The sequence below is a fragment of the Hyalella azteca genome, unplaced genomic scaffold, assembly GCF_000764305.2.
Source record: "Hyalella azteca isolate HAZT.00-mixed unplaced genomic scaffold, Hazt_2.0.2 contig3147, whole genome shotgun sequence".
NCBI lineage: Eukaryota > Metazoa > Arthropoda > Malacostraca > Amphipoda > Hyalellidae > Hyalella > Hyalella azteca.
The window spans coordinates 2,514-24,623 of record NW_025933399.1 but is presented as its reverse complement, the minus strand read 5'-3'; the positions used below and the strand labels follow the sequence as shown (position 1 = coordinate 24,623).

General features: G+C 35.8%; 2 protein-coding genes across 4 annotated transcripts; one reads left to right on the top strand and one right to left on the bottom strand.

The window, feature by feature from the left end:
* The first annotated feature begins 10,132 nt into the window (after window positions 1–10,132).
* LOC108665860 (25S rRNA (adenine-N(1))-methyltransferase) lies at window positions 10,133–18,174 on the top strand. 3 transcript variants are annotated; one of them, XM_047879472.1, is made up of 8 exons: window positions 10,133–10,266; window positions 10,537–11,800; window positions 12,272–12,416; window positions 13,051–13,212; window positions 13,428–13,533; window positions 13,813–13,943; window positions 14,332–14,538; window positions 18,103–18,174. In XM_047879472.1, the coding sequence occupies exons 1-8, from the start codon at window positions 10,192–10,194 to the stop codon at window positions 18,104–18,106; spliced, it is 2,094 nt and encodes a 697-aa protein (XP_047735428.1). In that variant the 5' UTR covers window positions 10,133–10,191; the 3' UTR covers window positions 18,107–18,174. The 3 variants fall into 3 exon arrangements, with proteins under 3 accessions (XP_047735428.1, XP_018008155.1, XP_018008156.1); XM_018152666.1 differs by lacking the exon at window positions 18,103–18,174 and having other exon boundaries at window positions 10,537–10,781; window positions 10,818–11,800; window positions 14,332–14,551; XM_018152667.2 differs by lacking the exon at window positions 18,103–18,174 and having other exon boundaries at window positions 10,204–10,264; window positions 14,332–14,551.
* Window positions 14,612–21,644, bottom strand: LOC108665861 (cyclin-dependent kinase 7-like). Its single transcript, XM_018152668.2, has 8 exons — window positions 21,519–21,644; window positions 20,762–20,821; window positions 20,149–20,436; window positions 19,559–19,686; window positions 19,098–19,275; window positions 18,121–18,293; window positions 16,335–16,468; window positions 14,612–14,997 (listed from the first exon to the last, which is right to left on the bottom strand). Exons 1-8 carry the CDS (start codon window positions 21,642–21,644, stop codon window positions 14,969–14,971), a joined length of 1,116 nt encoding a protein of 371 aa, XP_018008157.2. The 3' UTR covers window positions 14,612–14,968.
* Between the last annotated feature and the right edge of the window lie 466 nt (window positions 21,645–22,110).

Below are 22,110 nucleotides of genomic sequence, written 5' to 3'. Positions count from 1 at the left end.
TATGAACTCCTTCAAGAACAGACAAGACGAAGCTATGCAAGAGCATATGTTCAGTCTTAAAATGCCTAGCAAATTACGGACCAGGCAATAAGTCCAGACGAAGCTATGCTGGAGCATATGTTCAGTCTTAAAATGCCTAGCAAATTACGGACCAGGCAATAAGTCCAGCAGCTATCTCAATCAATCGTCAGTTATGGAAAGATCGGGTTCCAAAGGCCGGATCCCTTGTGAATTAAGTGACGAAAAGCACAAGAATCGGCAACAGGCCATGGGCCTATTTCTTGAGTGCCGACACTTCTATTCTAATTAAAACGTGCGCAGGTTGTCCTGTCGGTGAAGTTGACCCTTTGTTAGGGCAAATAGTCTCATCTGACTGATTGAATTTCACAGTCACATCGGATTAATGTAGAGCTTGATATTTGTGTTTGAAGAATTTGATGAGTTCATTGTAATATGGATAGTTGAGGTTTTGCGCGGGAAGTTTTCAGCGTTTAACTGGCCCAATCTGGCCAGTCGCCGACTCTAGACCTCGTAGAATTCTTTCGGTTGCTATGGTTTTGATCCCGTAACTCAGAGCTACAATCCTGCTGTTCTGAACAGCCTAAACTACCTAGCCACCGGTTTTGACCAGAAACGCCACAGGAAGCTTAGATTGAACCCCCTGCACACTACCGGTAATCCAATCCTGTTACTTTGAAGTTAAGACATTAATTTAGTTTGTTTCAATCATAACTTTTGAAACCCTTACTTGTGGATTTGGCAATTTAGAAAGAACTGGAAGTGTGAGATCATAGTATTTCTGCCATATCTCCTAGTATTTTTGCATGAAAAAAGTATTATTCGTAAATTCCCCCTCTGGGGGGACTTCTGATGTGTGTCTATGCTCGTCAGAACTGTACTATGGGATTTCGCGCTCCTAGGGTGCCTGTTCCTAAGCGCCCTACCGCTGAGCTCGCGGTATCTGAATTTTGGTCTCAGTTGTGGGGTTAAGTTGTTATGTAGGAAGGATTCCTTACATTTCCCTTCTCTGTCTCTCTCGTGCGGGCGGCCGACGTCCCGTGTAAGCGACCTATTGTTCGAGTGTCTTAGTTTCTGTTGCTTTTCACCTGTCCCTCCTTGTCATTTCGTTTCTTTGAGATGCTAACGCTGCTTCTCTCGAGCCAGCTTTAGCGGGTTGGACAACTGAGACCTTCCACTCCTTATGGGTGATGAATAATTTGAGACTTTGAATAATTGAGAACTTCCGCCTTCTGGCGATGTTACATTTTGACCTCCGGCGCGAAATAGGTTGCGCCGCCAAAATAGGCGCGAATAGCTGAAGCGCCACCAAACCATTATACAACAACTACTATTTGTAAATTAGGACTAAAGAAAGCACTCGTGTTTTCTAAACTATGCCGTTATGTTTGAAAACCTCCTAGGCTGTCAATCAATGAGTCCTACCGTAGCATGTTAATAGTTCAATGCCAATTCGACTTTATTTAGTCCTGAATAAAGCGGAAAAGATTTGCCGTACGTCTTTGACTAGACCAGCTGCACGATGGACGTGGACTCTGGAGTCTGGACTGGCAGGACTGGGCGCATGTCGGAGACCGACGGAGAACTGAGGCCAGCTTTGCCAAACCGCAGGCTTGCAGCCTCGCACTTCGTTTATATTCCTTTCCGTGTATAAGAACGCTTTGCTAGAGGCTTTATAGCGTAGCCTATGAAGTTATAGTTTACTATTCTACTAAAAATCATAGCGCCGGTCGGAATCGGATGTTTGCAGCCACAACTTCTGAACTTCAGGTGACCATGTCTTCAGCTTGAGCTTGCTGCTTAGTCAGTTAGTGCTTGCAAAAGCCTTAACCCTTTACGCCCTGAATTTCTGGGATGAAAATCGTAAAATTCACTTTTTTGGTTTTAAGTCTCACTTCAAAGCTGACATTCTGACCTATCCAACGGTACCAAAATCTTGGAAATTGGAAATTTTATTTCGGTTACTTACCGACAGATAACTTTGAAACTTGGTACACATATGTAAAAAATAAATCTAAGACTTTTTTTATTCATGTGAATTTTTTGAAAAAATGACAGAAAACGTGAAATTGTTGGAAAACCGATGTTTTTTTCTGTGTGACAAATTTGTCACACCAGGGCGTAAAGGGTTAAAGTTAACCATCAGCAGCGTCAGTGCGTCACGCATGATGGAATTAAAAAAATTCTAGTTCATATATCATTTTCGATCCACCTCCTCCACTTTTCAGTCAAAAAATTGTAAATTAAGGTAGATAGGATAAAAATAGTAGGGATTAAATTTACACTTGCAAGAGTCAATGCCTCAAATTCCCTCAATGGCGTGATAGCGTTGTCGCCCGTTGTGCAATCTGGAAAACAAAATCTGCAGAAAGTTCCAACTCACTCGGAGGCTCACGCCTGATTGGAAAAAATGGGATAACAGACAAACTACCATCGTACCATCAAACGGGGTAATGAGAGACGGGTGGGCCCGTGGGGTAATAAGGGGCAGTCCTCCAACATTTTTTAGAACTGTTGTAGCAGCTAAACTGATAAAAACATTGCAAAACTAAAAAAAGTGTTGTAAAGTTTAACATTTTTACTACCGGTATCTATGTACATAAAGCAAGGTGAGAAATCATAGTAAATTTGTGAATTTGTTACCTCTAAAAAATCCCTGAAAAAAAGTGTAAAAAGTGAGATTTTGGAAAATTAGGTACCTCTGCTAAGGTCTGTAGCAGAAAAAATATTTGTCATATTGAAAAATTTTACTTCATAAAAATTATACCCTTATGTTGGCTTAAAGACATGACTAACAGAATTTGCATATCTCATTCCAAGAAAAAGTGGCAGCCATTTCCGCAAAACAGGGTAATAAGGGACATACCCCCCCCCTGGGGTAATAACTAACAAGGGTTAAGGGACACCCCTAAAATTGCATTTACATTAGAACCTTGGTTAGCAAAGGCTCCAGTTTAGCTATGAAAAAATCAATTAACAACAAAGAATTTTGATTACATTTACCTTGTTTAATGAAAAAATTTCACTTAACAAAAAATTACTGCATCACTCATCACAAAATTGTGCATAAAATGTACTGGGCAATAAAGAATGAAAAGTAATTAACATAAACTATGATTTATTTCTTCCAAAAATATGATGGTTGTCACTAAAATATTCCTTCCTGAGTTCCTGTTTCAGGTAGGGTAAACGCCGTATATTCCGACATCGTAGGTAATTCCGTCACCTCTCCAGCTTTTCCTTTATATTAAGCTTTGTTTTAGTTCCATGCGTTCATTGATGGTTGAAATGGTGATGTCATACATTTGCGTGTCGAAATACTGCAAAAACACTAGTAGTCAAAGTGATGGAATATAGGGATTTGGTAGGTTTCCATTCTAAAGGCTTTTTAATAAATATGGCAACATTTTGTGACGTTTCATCGTTGCTGATGCGTAGTGAAGTGTTTTGAGAGTCATGTGAAGGCAACAGAACTTACGTAATGCATACGTTTTTTTTATAGTTTTTCATTTCTCGATGTGTCCTTAATGTGTCGGAATATACGGCGTTTACCCTAGGTTTTTTATAATTTTTTTTGTTAGAGCGAAATCACTCAACTCGAATAAAATTGTGCAAAATTACAAGCCATCCTGTAACAGGCATGGAATATATCCACTTGGCAAGCCATGACTGAATTTTTCGAGCTGCGGTTTTATGAAGTTGCGAGCCGTGATTCCATTTCTTCGTGCCGTGATTCCATTTCACCAAGCCATGAATTCCATATCTTGGCCATGAAAAGCCATTTATGAGACGCAAACTTATTTACAAAGTCCATGCACATCTTAGTGGTGATGTTACCCCAAAATCCAAATATCTAATTTTACCCTAAAACAGTCAAATGGCAACAATAAAAATTTTCTTTACTGTAAGTTGAGCATGTGTTAATGCAGTCTGACTGCTTTGACATGACTGCAACTATGCGCAATATTCAACAAAACGTTTAGTTGATTTATTTACATTATGATGTTTATGTTTTTTCTGCAGGATATTTTGGCGGGAATGGTAAAACAATGTGGATTGCGCAAGTTGAAAATTTTATGAAATGACATGTTTGCAAAGTGCAAACTGCAATTTTTCAATCGAACAAAAATTTATGACATTTGAGCCGCAAGATTTCATACCTACTGAAATTATATGATATTAGAGCTGCGATATTTCAGACAAAAATAGGACTTTTCCAGCCCTGTCCTGTAAGCTTACAGATGCAGAAGAAATGCTATATGACTGCTGATATGAAGCTTGCAGTGGACAAAGTTGTTGTCAATGCTCAATGGCATGTCCATGGATACAGTAATATCACATTAATAATATGGTAATGTATGGATAAGGTAATATTATGTCAATAAAGAAAAAGAAGTAAAAATCACAGAAAATGTCATTAATACTACATTTACATCATCTACAAAGGAAGAGGAGGACTTCAGAGTACTGTTAGTAATAGATGAGTCTGCTCTTCATGCTTCAAACATTTTAAACATTTAAAATTGACTTTTATTTCAAGTGTCCCTTATTACCTCATTTCCAGATTAATTCAGGAGCATTTTATATTGCCTCTAGCACCTTACAAGTAGCATATGGAATTTTTTCAGAGCTGCCCTCTGACAAAACAATAGCCCTCACAAAGACCTATTAAATGAGCCCAAACTCGTTTATGAAATGTTTCATGGTAAGAAGTTATTAACAAAGAAACTCTCAAAACCGTCCCTTATTGCCCCTGTTTGATGTTAGTATATCTGTTAATGAACCCTGCAGGATGTTTAGGCTGTTAAAATTGTAATTAAATCTGCACTTCTGCATGAAGGTTAAAATATTAATATAATTCTAATTCAACTCCACTAGAAATTTAAAAGCAAAGAAAAGTAAATTAGAAAACTCCACAAAAAATCAGCATTTCTCTATTGAAAACATTTTGGAGACCAGCTCCATCATCAGTTTGATAAATCTAGAACACAAACACAGTCAGAAAATTAATAAAGTTTGGAGTCATAAGAAAAAAAAATGACAATAGAAGTTAAAACCTAAATTTACAGGCAAAGGGCAGAATAATGAAGAAATACCTATCTATTCACATTTTCTAATGGATAAGAACTGTAGGCAGCATTTAAACTAGGCTTCTCTTTGAAAATATAAAATGATTCCAAAATGCGCAGATCAGAAGCACCTGAACTATAAGCTAAAACCTTAAAGTCAGTGTTGGACACCGGAACATTGCACTGTTTGGCATGAGTGTGCACAGCCAAATGAGGAGGGCGCGATAGTATCTGCCCAGTCCTATAACTCCTCCCTTTATGCTCAGCGACCCTAGTATAAAGGTTGCGTGCCATCATTCCGATGTACGCAGATGCACATTGTGCACAACTAAATTTATAAACTAGAGACAATTGCATGTGAGAAGGGAGGATATCTTTGTACCTAAAAAACAAACCTATTTTGAAATTGTTAACCAGTAAGATACAAAGATTAATGTCCAGAAAGTATTTCATAAACAAATCTTTTAATTTTCTTGACATAACTTTGGACACATGGCCAAAGTATGGAAAAGAACAGTAAACCACTCTTCTATTATCAGGCTCTGGAACAACTTCACTGTATCGCTTAGACATAAATTTCTTTAATCTGGGTAAACACCATGCGAGAAGGAAATCCATTAAGCAAGAAGACATTGCGCAAAAATTCCAATTCAGAATGCATGGCATGGAAAATTGAGCATATACAAAAGCCTTGGTGTAATAGTGTTTGAAGCCCATTAAACTTGAATCTAAAAGAACAAAAACTAAAGAAGCTGGTGCTTAGGCTGGTGGAAGTTGATTTTCTGAAAACAGATGTTTGAAAACGGCCATTACATTCAGTAATATTGCAGTCTAGAAAGGACAAACTATTGTTCGATTCAAGTTCCATTGTGAATTTAATAGAATTATGTTGCAAGTTTAGGTAATTGAAGAAAAGTTTTACATGCGAGGGATGCTGGAAAATAAGAAAGGTGTCATCAACATATCTGTTATAAAAAATTGGTTTAAAATCAGGAGGACAATTGGTCAGCCATGAAACCTCGTGAAAACATAAAAATATTCGCAAAGGTTGGACCGAGGGGAAAACCCATACCCAAACCCTCAATCTGTCTGTAAAATTTACCAGCAAATATGAAAATCAAATTTAGAACTGATAATTCCAGCAGGGATTTGATAAAATTTTGGTTCAAACCATTAACAGTTTCATGAATATCTTTAAACAAAGTATTTAGACAGATTTCAATATTTTCAAACAGTGGTATATTTGTAAATAAAGTTTCCACGTCAAAGGAGGCCATTGTTAAGTCATGAACATAGGTAAAATCTTTCAAGCAGTCAACAAAAGTATAAGAATTGTCTACTGTATACTGGTTAGTTGTAAGACAGTTTAAGACAGAAACTAAAAACTTAGCCAGTTTAAAATTAGGGGTATTATATGCGGCAAAAATTGGTCGGAATTGAAACTTTGAGGCAAAATCAGACTTATTTTAGGTAAGCCATATAAAATCCCAGGGCATGAACCAGAGGCGTAAAGTTTAGAGTAAGTTTCAGAAGAAGAGGCAGACAAATTATTCAGTTTTCGCAGAAGGCTATTGATTTTGTCTTAAATTTTCAAAATAATTTTAGAGATTGGATCAGTAATTTCAACAAATTTAGAAGGATCAGTGATGAGTGCAGTAAGGCTACTGTTATATCAACTACGATCAACCAAAACAACGCCTTTGCCCTTGTCAGGTTTACAAATGATCAAGTCTTTATCTTTGGCTAATTTTTTCAATAAAAGAGTGTCACTGGGCTGAAATACAGAAGAAAACATTTTATACTTATATGACTTGAAGCCGTAAAAATGACGGTAGGTTAAGCTCTGTAAGTTCCCAAGAAACTCAGGGTGGTTAGGAGTAGAAACATTCTTTATGCTGAGAGCTAGTCTTTCAAAGGCTAAAAAAAATTTATAAAAGTCAAACTTAAAAATTGGCAAACAAAAATCAAGGCCAAAAGCCTGCAGGAATTTTATATGGGGTTCCAAGTTGAACGAACTATACCTAGTTGAAAACCACCTTATCTGGGTCAATAGGACAAATTTTGTTGTGGATGCCAAGGTTACCAAGTTTCCTTTGATGTGTTTGACTGGTAACTTTCCTTAATGCTTCTGTAGACCATCTTGCATGTTGGTGGATAGAGAAGCAATGGCAAACATTAAAATCATAAAACACCTCTTGATTACTTCTTTAAGGGCTGGTCCTATAAATTGAGAAACCGTTTTAAATCATGTTTCTGATATTAAAAACTGATCATCAATTTTGGCATTGTTTTTATTTATCTTTAAAATTAATTATCTCTATATTTTTTTAATGTATCTAATTATGAATTCTGAATACCGTACTTGGACAAAAATTTTTGGGATTGAAATTCTGGAAGCATCACCGTTATTAAATCTTGATACACCACGTCACATTATTAAACGCTCTTTGGTTAATAAAAATAAAATAATTGCCGCTTATAAACAACCAACATTTCTAAAAGATGTGAGACATTCAAAAGCTCACAATGGGAGACAAAATCATTCAGAACCTGAAGTGAGATTAGTTGAAAAATATCAACAAGTTCAAGCAAAAATATGAAAAAATTCTTATCTTGATGCATATAAAGAGGTGTTAAATTTGTAAAAAAATGTCCATCATATATGTAAATCTCAATGTGGATCAAATCTATTTATTGTGAAATTGAATTTGACATTACCTAAACAGGGAGTGGGACATTTTCATTCATCATATGTTCACTGCCATTACAATGTGCCATATGCCATGAAAGAATTGAAGTTTATCTCATCATTTTGTATGGTCTTAAAAACTATGTAGGTATTACTGAAATTGTGGAAATTTTCTGCAATAATTGATGTAGTTTTTTTATTTTGGAACATATTCATTGCAAAAATTGGTCAGTTACTCATAAACAACTAGTGAATTTATTTAAGGAAGGCACTGCCATCCCAGTGATCCACATGCTGTTGGTAAATCGCAAATTATCAGAATAATGGCAGTTTCTGATTAGCTCAGTGTATCACTAGTCATTGTGGTGGAAGGTGTAATGTGGTAGGCTATTTGATACATTTTGTTGAATAAATGTGAGAATATATTATCTATCCAGAATTCCACACTGTAGCTTAGAGTCAGAGACAGCTTAATATAGTTGGCTAGTAAGTAGTAACACAGTGTCATGGCATGGGCTTTGAGTTGTGGCTGTAGAGCAGTCAAGTTCTTGCCTTGCAAGTGCAACCCAAAATTTTCTTTCTTTCCTTCTCAGAAAGGATAGAAATTTGAGTTGTAATCAAGAAATAATTTTCACTTGATTACAGTAATGCATAGTGACACACCAGAGATATTTAGAATTTGTTCATTTTTAATTTTCTCATCTACTCAAGATTAAAACCAACATCTTATGTATGATAGTGCAGGTTTACTTATAGGATTCAAAATTGAACTTGAGGAAAAGTCTAAAGAACTCTCTGCTTTGCCACTACATTGGCACTAAGCCTAAGTGGAAAAAACTAAACATCAAAGAAAGATTAATCTGCCTGTTCCAATTATGTTGCCAGGTAACTGGAACTGGCATAGCTTTGCTGCTATGTCTCAGTAATGTTATCAGTGATTTTGATATGGCTGTTTATTGCACAGGACAAAAACAAATTTGATACCTAAGACAGAGCATTAGTTCAACTTCCTTGGAGTTCTTGCCTGAGGGTTGATATGTATATTATGATGAACATGTTCAAATATCATATTATTCCTAAAAATCTTGAACTAGACTTTTGTTAGTGGTGTTACTGATTTCTTCTGCGTTTTACTAATGAAGTTACAAGGCTGAATCCATTTTCAAAATATGAATGCCCATTTATACTGTCAGAGACATGTACCAGTAGTAGGTATATAAGTACCTACCTACCTACTGTGGTTAGAATTACCCAATCTGGAATAGTAGGTAGAGTTTCTTGAAATTGCAGGTAAAAATTATTGTTTTACAGAACTTTTTAAAATGGCAGGTGCAAAAAGTATTTTTTCTAATATTTTTATTTAGGAAATTACGTAAGGGCTACAAAAATGGGTTAAATTGATAGCATCTGCAAGTATAATTATTTTGTTTCTTTTTATGAGCAGCTTCTGTCCTAATTTAGAATATTGAGCAAAAATTTCCTGAAATTACAATACTTTAAACTATTTTTTCAGTGGCAATTTTTAAGAATCGCAAGTAAAACTAGTCTGTTTTTCTTATTTTCAACAGAAAAAATTGTTTTCAGTGGAAAATGAGTTGTTTTTGTCCAATTCATGGGTGGCTTCTGACCTTTTTTCCATTTTGAGCATTCTGCCTGTTTTTCTAGAATGGAGAATCATGATTTCTTGGGCTGGATTAACATAATACATGATAAACACAAAGCTATTTTGATCTGGTCCCTACTCCCTAGAAAGTCTTGGTTCAGTTTTGTCTATATAATAGACTGTGTCATTGTTTCCATTGAATTTATAATTGGAGGCCAACAACTGTGCTGTGCTGTGTGCCATGCTCCTGCTCATGCACAAACATGAGTGCTGTTGCAAAATTTGTGCCATTGATGTAAGAACTCCAATGTGATGAGCTCTTGAAATTTGAAAAATTAATTTGTCAAATTAATAAATCAAATTTTATGCACTTAATTCAAAATCACATTTCAATTCCATAATTAATTTTTAATTGCTAAGTATTCCTAAGGCAACCAGGCATTAAATATCTACTGCCTACACTGGCGAAAAGGTCTTTTACATTTTCTTATCTCTCTTCAAATGCCTTATGATCTTATGATGCCTCATATGAGATAAAATTTCAGTCCCAAATAATATCCTAATACAGTGAGCATTTTGGGTATGTGCCCAGTCAACCCTATATTTGTAGTGTCAGGCTTCAAACACATGCAAACTCACAAACTTTTACAAACTGACAAATGTATATAAGATGTCAATTTTAGTGATTGATGTCCATCCATGATTCCATGTATTAAATTGTTTAACATACCTTAATATTTTTCTTCAGATTAAATTGTGAGATTTGTCATCAGGGTTCAAGAAAATCATTGCTGATCAGATTTTCTCTAGAAATGTCTTTTTCATTTGCTTGGCATTCTGATACATTCTCATACCATGATAAAAACCATGGACATCATCAACCAGGTGTGAGTACATACATATTCTAATTCTATCAAATTAAAACTAATATGAATGAAAATTTACTTTGCTTTAATCATTGACTAGGTACTGTTACGTTTCTATAATTTACTATTTCAAGCATTTTAATATTTATCATACTTGATGAATATTGTCTGTCTTGATTTTGATTCTATTCATTCATTATTGTTATTGAAACTTTTTCTCATCAACAAATAAAATGTATATTAACAATTACTACTACCGTTGTATCTGTAATATTTTATATATTCATACAGATACAACAGAAGAAGAAGAAGAAGAAAGTAGCACATAATGATGGATCATCTATACAAAGTCCAACTGCTGCCATTGAGTTGGCATGCAAGAAGCTGGGGTCTTCAGCTGACAATCAAAATCCTGCTAAAAGTAAACCAAAAACAACTGTTGAATCTTTGCTGGCTGATGCATTGCCAGCTGCTATCAAAAAGTCTGCCTTGAAATCATCAAAGAAGGTAAAAAAACTCTCAGTTTCTTTTGCTGATGAGAAAGCCTGTTTGAAAACTGTTAACTCATCACGTGAGAAATCCAGTTTGAAAACTGTTAACTCATCACGTGAGAATGCTGCTTCTGTTACAATGAGAGATAATTCTAAGAAGATAATTAAGACTAATAAAGTCACTGAGAAAAGTATCAAGATTCCTAAATTGCCAAATGAAGTCCCCAAGTCAAAAGCTCATACAATCAAGGAGGTTAATGGTCTTATTCCCAGAATTTCATCTTTACAAGACAAGGGTAGTGACTTGGCTTCTTCCTCAGTGACAGACACGTCACTTAATTGTAAAAGTATCAAACATGATAAAAAGAAACTAGGAACAATAAAATTAGCCCTTAACAAATCCTTACAATGCAATGGGGTTGGTCCAGCCAACATGGAAATCTCTTCTGTTAAAAAGAGAAAATTAGAAAACCTGCAAACAACTCAACTTTTGCCATCTTCAGAAGGAAACAGCAATGTCAAAAAGAGAAAATTTCCAGCTGATTCTACTCCTAAAGAGACTCAAGAAGCTGTGAAGATTCTTGCCAACAGCAATGCCAAGAAACAGAAGGAGATAAAGAAACCTACAGCACCCAAGAAAACAAGATTGAAAAGGGAAGAAGAAAGTGACGGATGGGAAGATCTGGACTCTGATGTAGACTGGGAAGCAATTGACACAGATGACTGTGAGGTAATAGATTGCAGTAATGAAGAAGAACCTGAACTTGATGAGAATTTTCACTCAGATTTGAAATCATTACTAAGTGAACTAAACTTTGATGCTGTTAAGAAGCAAATGGAGAAAGAGAGACTTGATGAAAGTGATACTGGCTTTGAAACCGATGATACAGAGGAAGAAAATTCATCAGAAAGCGATCATGATTCACAACAGCCATCTGATGATGATTTGTCAGATTCCATGAGAGGTGATGAATCACGTTCAGCTCATTCAGTTAATTTGGTTGTGGATGGAGAACATAAAGCTCCTGTAAATGAAGAAAGCAAGCTCATCAAGCCAATAAAACGTAAGATATTTGTAAGCTGCCAAGTTCCTTTCTCCCTGTAATGTTTTATACTGTTTCTCTCCTCTACTTGCAGATTTGTCTAATTTCAGTTGCAGACCACGAGCTACAATGAATTGAAAAATTGAATTTTATATTCTTTTAAATTCTAATTTATAAAACCTACTGACTTGAAGCTTTTACATAGTTTATAAATATAACAATTCTGGATGTATCTTGTTTGTTGTCTCTGATAGGAAAGAAATGCTAGGAGTAGACACACGTATAATAGATCAGATAATGTGACAGAAATTCTGTAGTCTTGATTGATTTTGCTCTTTGTTATCCTAGTAACTGGAAATATTTTCACATTCTTTATAGCTGTTTCATTTTACTTGTAAAAATTTTACCTCAAATCATTGACCATGAAAAAAATAGTTAACTTTGTGCCTAAGGACAAAATATTGACATTTCAATAAACTGTAATTTTTTCAGATGTTAAAGCTGCTGATGTGCACAAAATTGGAGCCTCACTTGCCAAGTTTGGCAAGTGTCCAGCTGGCGAACTGCCATCCAAGCTTTCAAAATCCCAATCTCTTGCTCAGAAAATGCAGCTCAAACTTAACGTTGCTAAATTTAGGTGAGACCAAAATAATTACAAGCTTAGCAGGAGATAAGAGCTTTAGGTAATTTGTAAACAACTTACTTAGTATACTTAGCATAGTGAGGACCAAGAGATTTGTGGTCAACTATTGTTTCATTCCATAAACCACTTCTTTTCTTGCACGTTATATTTTGATGTGTATTTCATTTTGAAGTGTTTCAAGCCTTTCTTGCTTTCATTGATACCGTTGTTGCATTTTATTTGTCACTTTGAACAACTTAATGGTTAGATCAGCAGAGAAAGGATTTTATAAGGATAAGCAAGGTAATCGTCAGTTAAATTACCGTAAGACTTAATGTGATTAAGTACTTAAGGTAATACTTAAGGTAGTTTGAGACTTAATGGATGATTGCAAGTTCATGGCCAAGATTTTTTGCTTAGTTATTATTATTTTTTTGCTTCAAAGAGAGCGTTCTGCATTTACAAATATGTTTGGTGTAAAGATTCTTTAACAGTAGAATAATGTATTTCTCCTAATATTTTGGATTAGTAGGTACAATATATTTGAAAAAGAACGTGTTATACTGGGGAAACGTTCATGCAAAGGAACATACGTATCTGTTTCAAATCGTTGAACTTGTAACATTAAAGCTAACTGAAATTTTCACAGGATGATAAATGAGCAGTTGTATAAAATTTCTGGAGAGGAGGCGCAAGAGCTCTTCAAAGATGATCCAGAGTCATTCAAGATCTACCACGACGGTTTCCAGTCACAGGTCGCCCTGTGGCCCCTGAAGCCGCTCGACATCATCATAGACTGGCTGAAAATTCAGTGAGTTGTCTGTCTACCGACCTTGCTTCACCATTCCCGTCTTCCTATCTTATGAGAAAACTATTCCAAGATTAATTGAGAACATAATTATGAAAGTCAGTGAATGGTTATGTGAGCTTAGACCTAAATGAAATTGAAATGGATGAATAAGAAATAATGGATTTATTTGTGACACTGCTTTCTCCGTGTGTTGGCTTATGTTTGACTGCCTACAGGGACAGCAGTTGGGTGGTAGCCGACTTTGGGTGCGGGGAGGGGGAGCTGGCAGAGCGCGTGCAGCAGAAGGTGCACAGCCTTGACCTCGTTGCTATCAAGCCCCATGTGCGTGAGAAATATTTATTTTTTCGTCCTCGTATATCTTGTCATTTTATTTACAATAAACTCGTGGCGATTTCTTATCGAGGTCTTTACTATGGGTATTTATGGTCCAGTGAGTGCTATTAGTCAGTTCTTCAGGCAGGTGATTAGAAATGTTTCGATATTTGTGCGTGTTTTTGCCCCCAATTCCAGATATCAATTTTTGAAAAATCGCATTTACCTATTTGCTGGGTGATTACCCTGCAATGATAGACTCCTACTCATAACAATTATCGTTGACAGGTGACAGCTTGCGACATGGCGCACACGCCACTCAGGCCGCAGAGCGTGAACGTGGCCGTGTTCTGTCTCTCCCTCATGGGCACTAACGTCTCAGATTTCATCAAGGAAGCAAACAGAACTCTAAAGCCGGGGTGAGTCCTGGCACCCTGCCATCAAAACTTCCATTATTATACCTAATTAAGAGTGGAAAAATACAAATTTAAATACTTTATGGTGAAAAGTAACCCAATAAATCATTCAGTGTACGAAGAAACATTTCAATTGCACTGACATAAAAAAAATACTTACTGATAGCGGTAATATATTTCATTATAATACGTGAAAAATAATTTGATTGAAAGATACCCGTCAGCTCCGAAAATGAATGTTAGTCCTGTGAATGATGTCATCAAATTTAGGATTAAGTTTAAAGAATTAAATAATGTAGTGGAAGAAATGATTATAAGACGCAAGTTTCAGGTATTTGCCGGAGTTCATGCTGTCGACGTCCAATCTAGGAGGTTTCAATTTATTTTTCAGTGGGATCCTGAAAATAGCAGAAGTCGAGTCGAGAATAACAAACGTGGAGGAGTTTGTGGCCAAGATCCAGAAGTTCGGCTTCAAGTGCTGCAAGAAACCCGTTAACCACAACTACTTTGTGTCTTTTGATTTCAAGAAGGTTAAAGATGTGAAGAACAGGGAAAATTTGCCGGTCATTAAATTGAAGCCTTGTCTTTACAAAAAAAGGTAATCATGAATCTCTGGGCTTTCAGTTCCTTCCATGGATCGCGAGTGTATAGGGGAATAAATTTAATAAGACTTCCGTAAAAAAATTTAATACGTTACAAAGCAATAAATAAACCAACAATCGGCTATTATCACATTAATCTTCAGTTGTCTCGGGTGTTCCCAGCATTGGTATTGGCATATTTGCTCGTTTACCTCAGCTCAAATGTTTGTCTTCATGAACGGAATGTGGAGATTACTCCCAGAGCAATACGACGATGTTGTAGACGTTGTGTTACAAATGTCTAGTTAAAGACGAGTGTGGTTCTTGACTGGGCTGCCACGGCTATCACCCATACTGAATGCATGCAATCGCGGTACAGTTTCGTCTTTGGTTTAGTTTAGAGAAAAGCAATAGTTGAGCTTTTTATGACGACCATACCGTAGCTGCTTAGAATTGAAGTCGCTTTGCCAACGATCCTGAAAATAAAAATTGATATTAGTACCATATGATTCACATCTTGATAGGTACTGACAACATGGTTCAATAAAGTGAAGCGAGGACCCTAACTTCTCCGTAACTTGTTAATGTGTCGCTTGCAAATTCCCGAGTTACACTTGCGACGTTGAAGTCAGGAATTTGATCAATTATTATGCGCTCATCCGAACATTAGTTGATAGAAAGTGTTTGTTAGCGTGAAATTCAGATTATTAGGTCAAGGCAGCATATGAATATAAATATGAATTCTGCTTCAAAACTCACGGCAAGGGTCACAACAGTCATCTAGATTGACATAACCCAGCTTCGTAATATTCGTCAATTCACTCAATTGAGTGACTTTCTTAGAAAATGACTCAAGTTCTCGGGCTGCGGGAGCCTCACCACATTAGAAACAGTCGGCAAGATCGTTCAATGAAAGAAAAAAGTTTTCTTTATAGAGGTCTCAATCATTTATATTACAGGAAGTGAATAAACGGACAATTTCAGTTGATTAAATTTATGATTCGCACACTAAAACTTTAATCACAAAACCAAAAATGAGTCAAACCGGCATATTCGAAATGTTCTCTAACTGTGAAATATTTCTAGAAAAGACGTTAATCATTTATGATTAGATTTTAGAAAAACTATTCTCAGCATAAGAGAAATCGCATTTATTTCATCAAATCCGCTACTTTCAGATAATCGGTCATGTTTCTAGAATTTTTTGGCAAAATTTCAAAAGGTTTTCGGGTATTTTTTCGAACGCCTATTAGACTATGCAACTTTCAACAGTTAATCAATCTAAAAACTAAATCTCGTCATAGAAAACCGAAATACAATTATTTCAGTAGCCATAGTGTTCACTTCTTGGCACACCTATGCGTTACCGTACGTCTTACATGACCTTGTTCATTAAAAAAACGGGCTATGAAGCTGTGAATGGAAAAATTTATTGCCAATAATTTTGAGGAATATGCATAAACATATATAGTGCCGGAGAAAAAATACAGTGAAAAATATGTTGCCGAGGAATGAATACTCCCTTTAAAAGCCGATGAAATAAATTTACACTTAATATTTGGGCACATTGTTTGTGCCTTCAAACATTCATTAAGTGGCAAAATGACGACGATTGGCGATTCTGAAAGTGATTTTTAATGAATAGGAGTTATAAATGACCTTTTTCATGAGGCAAGAAAAAAAAAACGGGTGACGGGATGAGTTAGGGTCAGAAAAAGAGACGGGTGACGGGATGAGTTAGGGTCAGAAAAAGAGACGGGTAACGGGATGAGTTAGGGTCAGAAAAAGAGACTGGTGACGGGATCGAGTTCACCTCCAAGTCCGGTCGTGTCGATGATTTTGCGCTTGAGGCTCTTGGCGGCGCCCTCCTTTTCCGCACCTCCGGCCTGTCTCTTCACGCACGCGGGCAGCGGCAGGAGAGGCCCAGGTGTCGGGGGCGGCATATTTCTGCTCATGTACAATATGGATTAGGTACTTTCGTGCTCCTACTCAGCAGGACTAATATGTCACTTTATTGCTTCTTTTTGTGTTCCTGCTCGGCGTGATCCTCAAGTATGTAGACTAAAACAAGTATTAGGCGAATTGGATGCTGTTATACGTGTTATGGGACATGCAATCTCAAAAATGCACAGCAAAATCTTTCTTCGCCTCATGAAACTGTTAAGTCACACGAGAGATCACGTAACATAAACCTTAAAACAACTAATCCTTAGCTTTATTCTTGATCTAGACAACAAATAATACCTGACTATGCTGCTAGAAAATTTTGGCTGTTTCCTTAATTTCCTAAGAGGAAGATTTTTTGTGTGAAGCGGGGATGAGTTATGGTCAGAATGTAGGAGTTACTAATAACTAAAGTCTGATGATAAAACAGGAAATCAGCCACGATTCATTTTTCGGGAAATTCGCACATAACAATTATCGAAGTCGTGAACGACTTTTTGTGGACACAAGCTGGTGAATGAGTTCACATAAGAATTAAGAGCGAGTTTCTGCTCATGAAACAAGCTATGAAGTAATGTCAATAATCATAACAAAATATTATTTTACAACTTACGGTAATTTACAAAAAGATTAGCTCAGTTAATTAAACGAGAGCATGAAATGTGATATGCTTGAAAATAAATACTCAAATATCAAAGCTGATTGCAAAATCTTCAACGAAAAAAAAATTCATTGTGGCTATGTGATACATACTCATCAATTTACTATTCACAAGTCATGGTTCTCCATACCGACCCATTTTCTTCCCTTCATGTACAACTGAGAAAGAACGAGTCATGAACTTATGTCCAACTGTTGATGAGAAACAAGTAAGAACGTAAGTGCAGATGCGATGTGAGATCAGGAAACGCGGCACAAGATGAGACATATTGAAGCATAAATATAGTGAGACAAGAGGTAATGAACAACGACATACGAGGCTCATTGTAAGAAGGCATGCAAGATCAGAATAGAAGGCGAAATGATGCACATCATATAATGAGTTAAGGAAGTTCATGATATTTGTGATAAAATTTGAAAATAAGTAGGTCAGAAATGAAACAAAATCAAGCATAATTAGTGTAAAAGTTGTCACTAAGTAATGCTAAATCTTGTTAGTGATGAGTGCATATATCATTAGTCCATGTGGTAATAAAGGATGTATTATATGCGAGTTTTGTTCATATTAAGATGAAGACCGGACGTTAGCTGGCCTGGAGTCTCGCACCGTGCCAGTGTCTACGTTTCTGTCGAACTGTACGGTCTTAACAACTTCCGTGATGTTATGTAAGTTCTCCGCCATGTATATAGCTAACTTTGATTTTGTTGTGATATTGCTTCTATTGTTCGTTATATTTCGTTGTGTGAGTTAATCATCAGTGTTTGATATCGGTTACTCTAATTTCAGGTAACTCGACATTTGTTTAAATAAAGCCTGGATTACCAAGTCTTCTTATTCTACAACAGTCTGCTTAAATCGCAAGTTCACAAAGACTTAAAAAAAGACCAAGAAGATTCACCATAGCTTCATGAACAGTTTTCATCATGATATGGTGAATTTGCTCGGCATTTTCTTAGCTTTCAAATTCTTGTCATAGATAAAAGCCTGGACGCACGAGAAGTAAGGCAGCTTGAGCGCGGCGGTGCAGTCAGAGCGGTGCAGGGGGTTGATGGCCAGCAGCGCCTCCAGCAGCTCAATGAGGTCGTCAGGCGCCGCAGGGAAAAGGTCCTTCATGGCAGAACCTTCCATGGGCTTGAACGCTACATAGTCCGGAAGAGTCTCCATGCCCTGCACATTTCCACAAAGAAATATGAATATAATTTGATTAATTTGGAAACTAATTATTCAATTCTGGAATGTACAGAATTTAACAAAGAATCAGTTTTATATACATGATTTACCTACATGTGTTATATTTCAAAATAGAAAAATACTACTAGCATTAATTCTATGAATTTTCTTAATTTGTGATACACAAGCAAGCAGAAATTTAAAATTGAGTATGTGAACCAGTAAACATCATACATTTGCATACAAAATATGTTTGCAGTTGTGTAGATCTTTCATCTTTGAAAGGTCAAGATTATTTAGACAGTGAAACAAGAAAAATTTTGATTAACAGGGTGGGACTGTTCCACCTGATCTCAAAGGATTGCATGTTAACAGTTGAGCATCACTATATGAAACAAAAGCATCTCCGTTTTTGACCATCACTTACAAAGCTCTTCTAGTATACCTCAAAGTTAGAAATGGAAAGGAAAATTTACGTTCATCTTCAGTCTACATTTATACTAATATAGTAATTCCAGTAAAAAAAATAGAATAAACAGGAGGGGGGGGATGAAAGCTTGAAAAATTTAAATATAAGCCATGAAATAAATTGTTTCAATTTTTTGGACTGTAACAGAAAGCAGCCCAATTATTGAAGTGTAATATCATGGTTTTATGTAGCAAACAACTACAGCTATGTCAATGTTGAATTTTTTATTAACCTTGTACAGCAAAAGTAGCATTGGAAGTTTCACCATTTATCCATAACTTAAATTCATTAACAAATTATTGTCATTATCATTCATATGGAATATCACAGACCGGCCAAGATGTGTCTGTAGGAGTGCCAAGTGCAGTAAATATTGTAGTAAGCTGTGCCAGGTCACTGTCGCCAGGGAAATAAGGCACTCGAACAAGCAGCTCTGCCAGTATGCAGCCTACGGCCCATGTGTCCACGCCAGGGCCATATTGACGAGCACCAAACAACAGTTCTGGACATCTAAGGAACAAAAAATTGAATTAGTTCAAGTTACCGAATTAAAAATGAAATATCAAAATTACTCAAGTGCCATATATATTAAAGTTTGTCCACTAGTTTTGTTTTATGAGAATTTTTATGTTATTCTCAAAATTGGATTTTTTAATCATTGAGGTTGGCCTTTTTAGAAGCTGAAAAATGACAATTTTAGTATGTCAGAGTAATTACAAAAAGTAATAAAAAATACATTACAGAACCAATTACTGCAACAATTTTAAAGAACAAATTCTGATTACTTTCTTACCTATACCATCTAGTAACTACTTGATGGGAGTAAGGTCTGTTAGGAGAACCAAAAAACCTGGCCAAACCAAAATCGCCAACTTTCAAAACCCCTTCGGTGTTGACAAGCAAATTATTTGGTTTGATGTCCTGAAACATGAAGTTAAATGGCTCAGTCAAGTACAAATGAAATGACAAGGGTTACATCAACAATTAAGAGTAATGATTGGGTGGCAGCTGCCATCATTCAAGGTATAAAATAATTCAGGCCAGCAAAATGAAATAGGTTCAGCAAAATTATGTCCACCTCAGATTCTTAAGTTACACAGTTAAAATAAAATTTCAATACAAAATCGAGTATTTTACTTAATTATCTTGTGGATCTTCCTTTGGCCCATGAACTCAAATTTTAATATCAGTAATGATTAATTTTCATAGTGAACTCGTGTAATGAAGATAAAAAATTTCATAAAATTTAGAAACAATATTGTAATACTTTTTGTGCCTAACGGTCCTTGTATTCCCACAATAAATTAAAAATTTAGCATTACACTATAATGTTATACTTGAAAATGTATTTCAAACATTGAATCAAATTGGGGCTAAACTCACCCTATGTAAGATCCAATGTTTATGAAGGAACTCCAATCCTTGCAAAGTTTGTATAAGGTATGCCTTGATATTTGGTGGAGTTAAAACACTAATATTTTCAGTGTCTTTAATGATAACCTCCAAGTCAGTGTCCATAAAATCAAACACTAGAGAAACATCAGATTTGTATCCAAAGACATCTAGGAGGCCAATGAGGTTTGGATGCTTCACTTCTTGCAGCAGTTTAACCTCGCGTAGAGCAGTTCTGTTAATACCATCTCGAGCCTCTTCTCGGCTGCCAAGTTTGATCTGCCAATTTGGACATTGATGAGAACAATATAGTTATACTGATGAATGGTACTAATATTATTATACTGATTTATACACTGTCAAAAAAATTTGACAAATTTAGTGATGTCACAACATCCAAAAAATTACAATTGGAGAAGTAATTTTTATTTCCCAAATAGCCAGTTCAACTCTAAGTAAAAGTTATAAAACTAAGATGATAGTGCAAAAATAATCATTAAAATTTTTTATAAAGTTTTAATGACAGTTAAAATAAATGCATTTGCTCAAGGAAGAAAAGTTATTCAAGAATTTTGTCCCTAAATAAATTCTTCTTATTATTTACCTTCTTCACAGCAACAATTTGTTGAGTTTCTGTGTCCAAAGCCTTGTAAACTGTGGCAAACTGTAAAAAAGAAAACCTTCAACAAAAAGTATGGCATACTCATCATTTGATTCATATATATACATTTATAAAAAATAACCAGAATTTTAGATTGAGCCAATGAAAATTAATACTTTTAATTGCTTCATATTTTAACTTTTAAGTAAGAGTCGGAATAAAGAATTGAAGGAATTTATAGACATAAATATCTATTGACTTTCATTTGACTATAATTCAAAACCCATTATATCATGGTAATCTGAATTCAATAAAATAAATAAATAAATAAATAAATAAAATTTATGACATGCATGCAATCAGGGTTTGAATTTTCCTACTTGTTTCTGAAATCTCATGGCCCTGGCGTGACAAATTTTAAATACATTTGGTAACTAACGGCCTGATTGTGCACTTTTGTTAACAATTAGATAGGAGGTAATTCATCTAGCAGGAATCTTGCAGTTCAAGAAATGGCAGGAAAGCTCTAGTCAGGGCCCTAAAGGGAGATGTTTTCCTTGATCGCATGCAATAAAATTTAGACTTGTCATCATTAAATGTCATGTTTTCAATACAGAAAATGCTGGCTAGTAATCTTATAACAAAAATAGCAAATTGGAACCAGATAACAGGTTATTTAAAGTTTAAGATAACAGGTTATTTAAAGTTTAAACTATTATGCATTTCAAGTTTAATTTTATATGATGACTAAATGACTCACCTGCCCTTCACCAAGGAATTCAATTTTCTCATATCGCTTCAATTTTTCTTCTACTCTAATTCGGCCAGAACAACCTAAAGACATCTTAGTTTTTGGCAGATCTAAAAATAAACAAATATTATACATCTCACACAGACACAGTCACACATTCATGAAGTGAATTTATTTATAAGTGATTAGCATGGCACATGCCATAAATTTGACAGGCATCACCCTTCAGCTTAAGCCAGCAAGTTCAGCCTTTCAGGCAACATTAGGACTCAGAATATATTGACATTTGAGTCTTGACCATGACCAAGATGTCAGCACTCAGCAGTCACAGTCAGTTTGCATCAGACTCAGTCATGATCAGTGCATCATGTGCATGAATTTCAATTCTATTATTCTATCTGTAGATTTATTTAATGAAGCACCTAGAATGCATTGAATGAAACAAAAAACACCTACCTTCAACTGGCCAACTGGGGACTTGGGCTGCCCAGGTGACTTTGGCAGGGTTTTTGATTTTGTTTAACAGGGTCGTAAACGCCGGGGTCGTAAACGCCAGGGTCGTAAATGCCAGGGTCGTAAACAAGGTCATAAACGCCAGAGT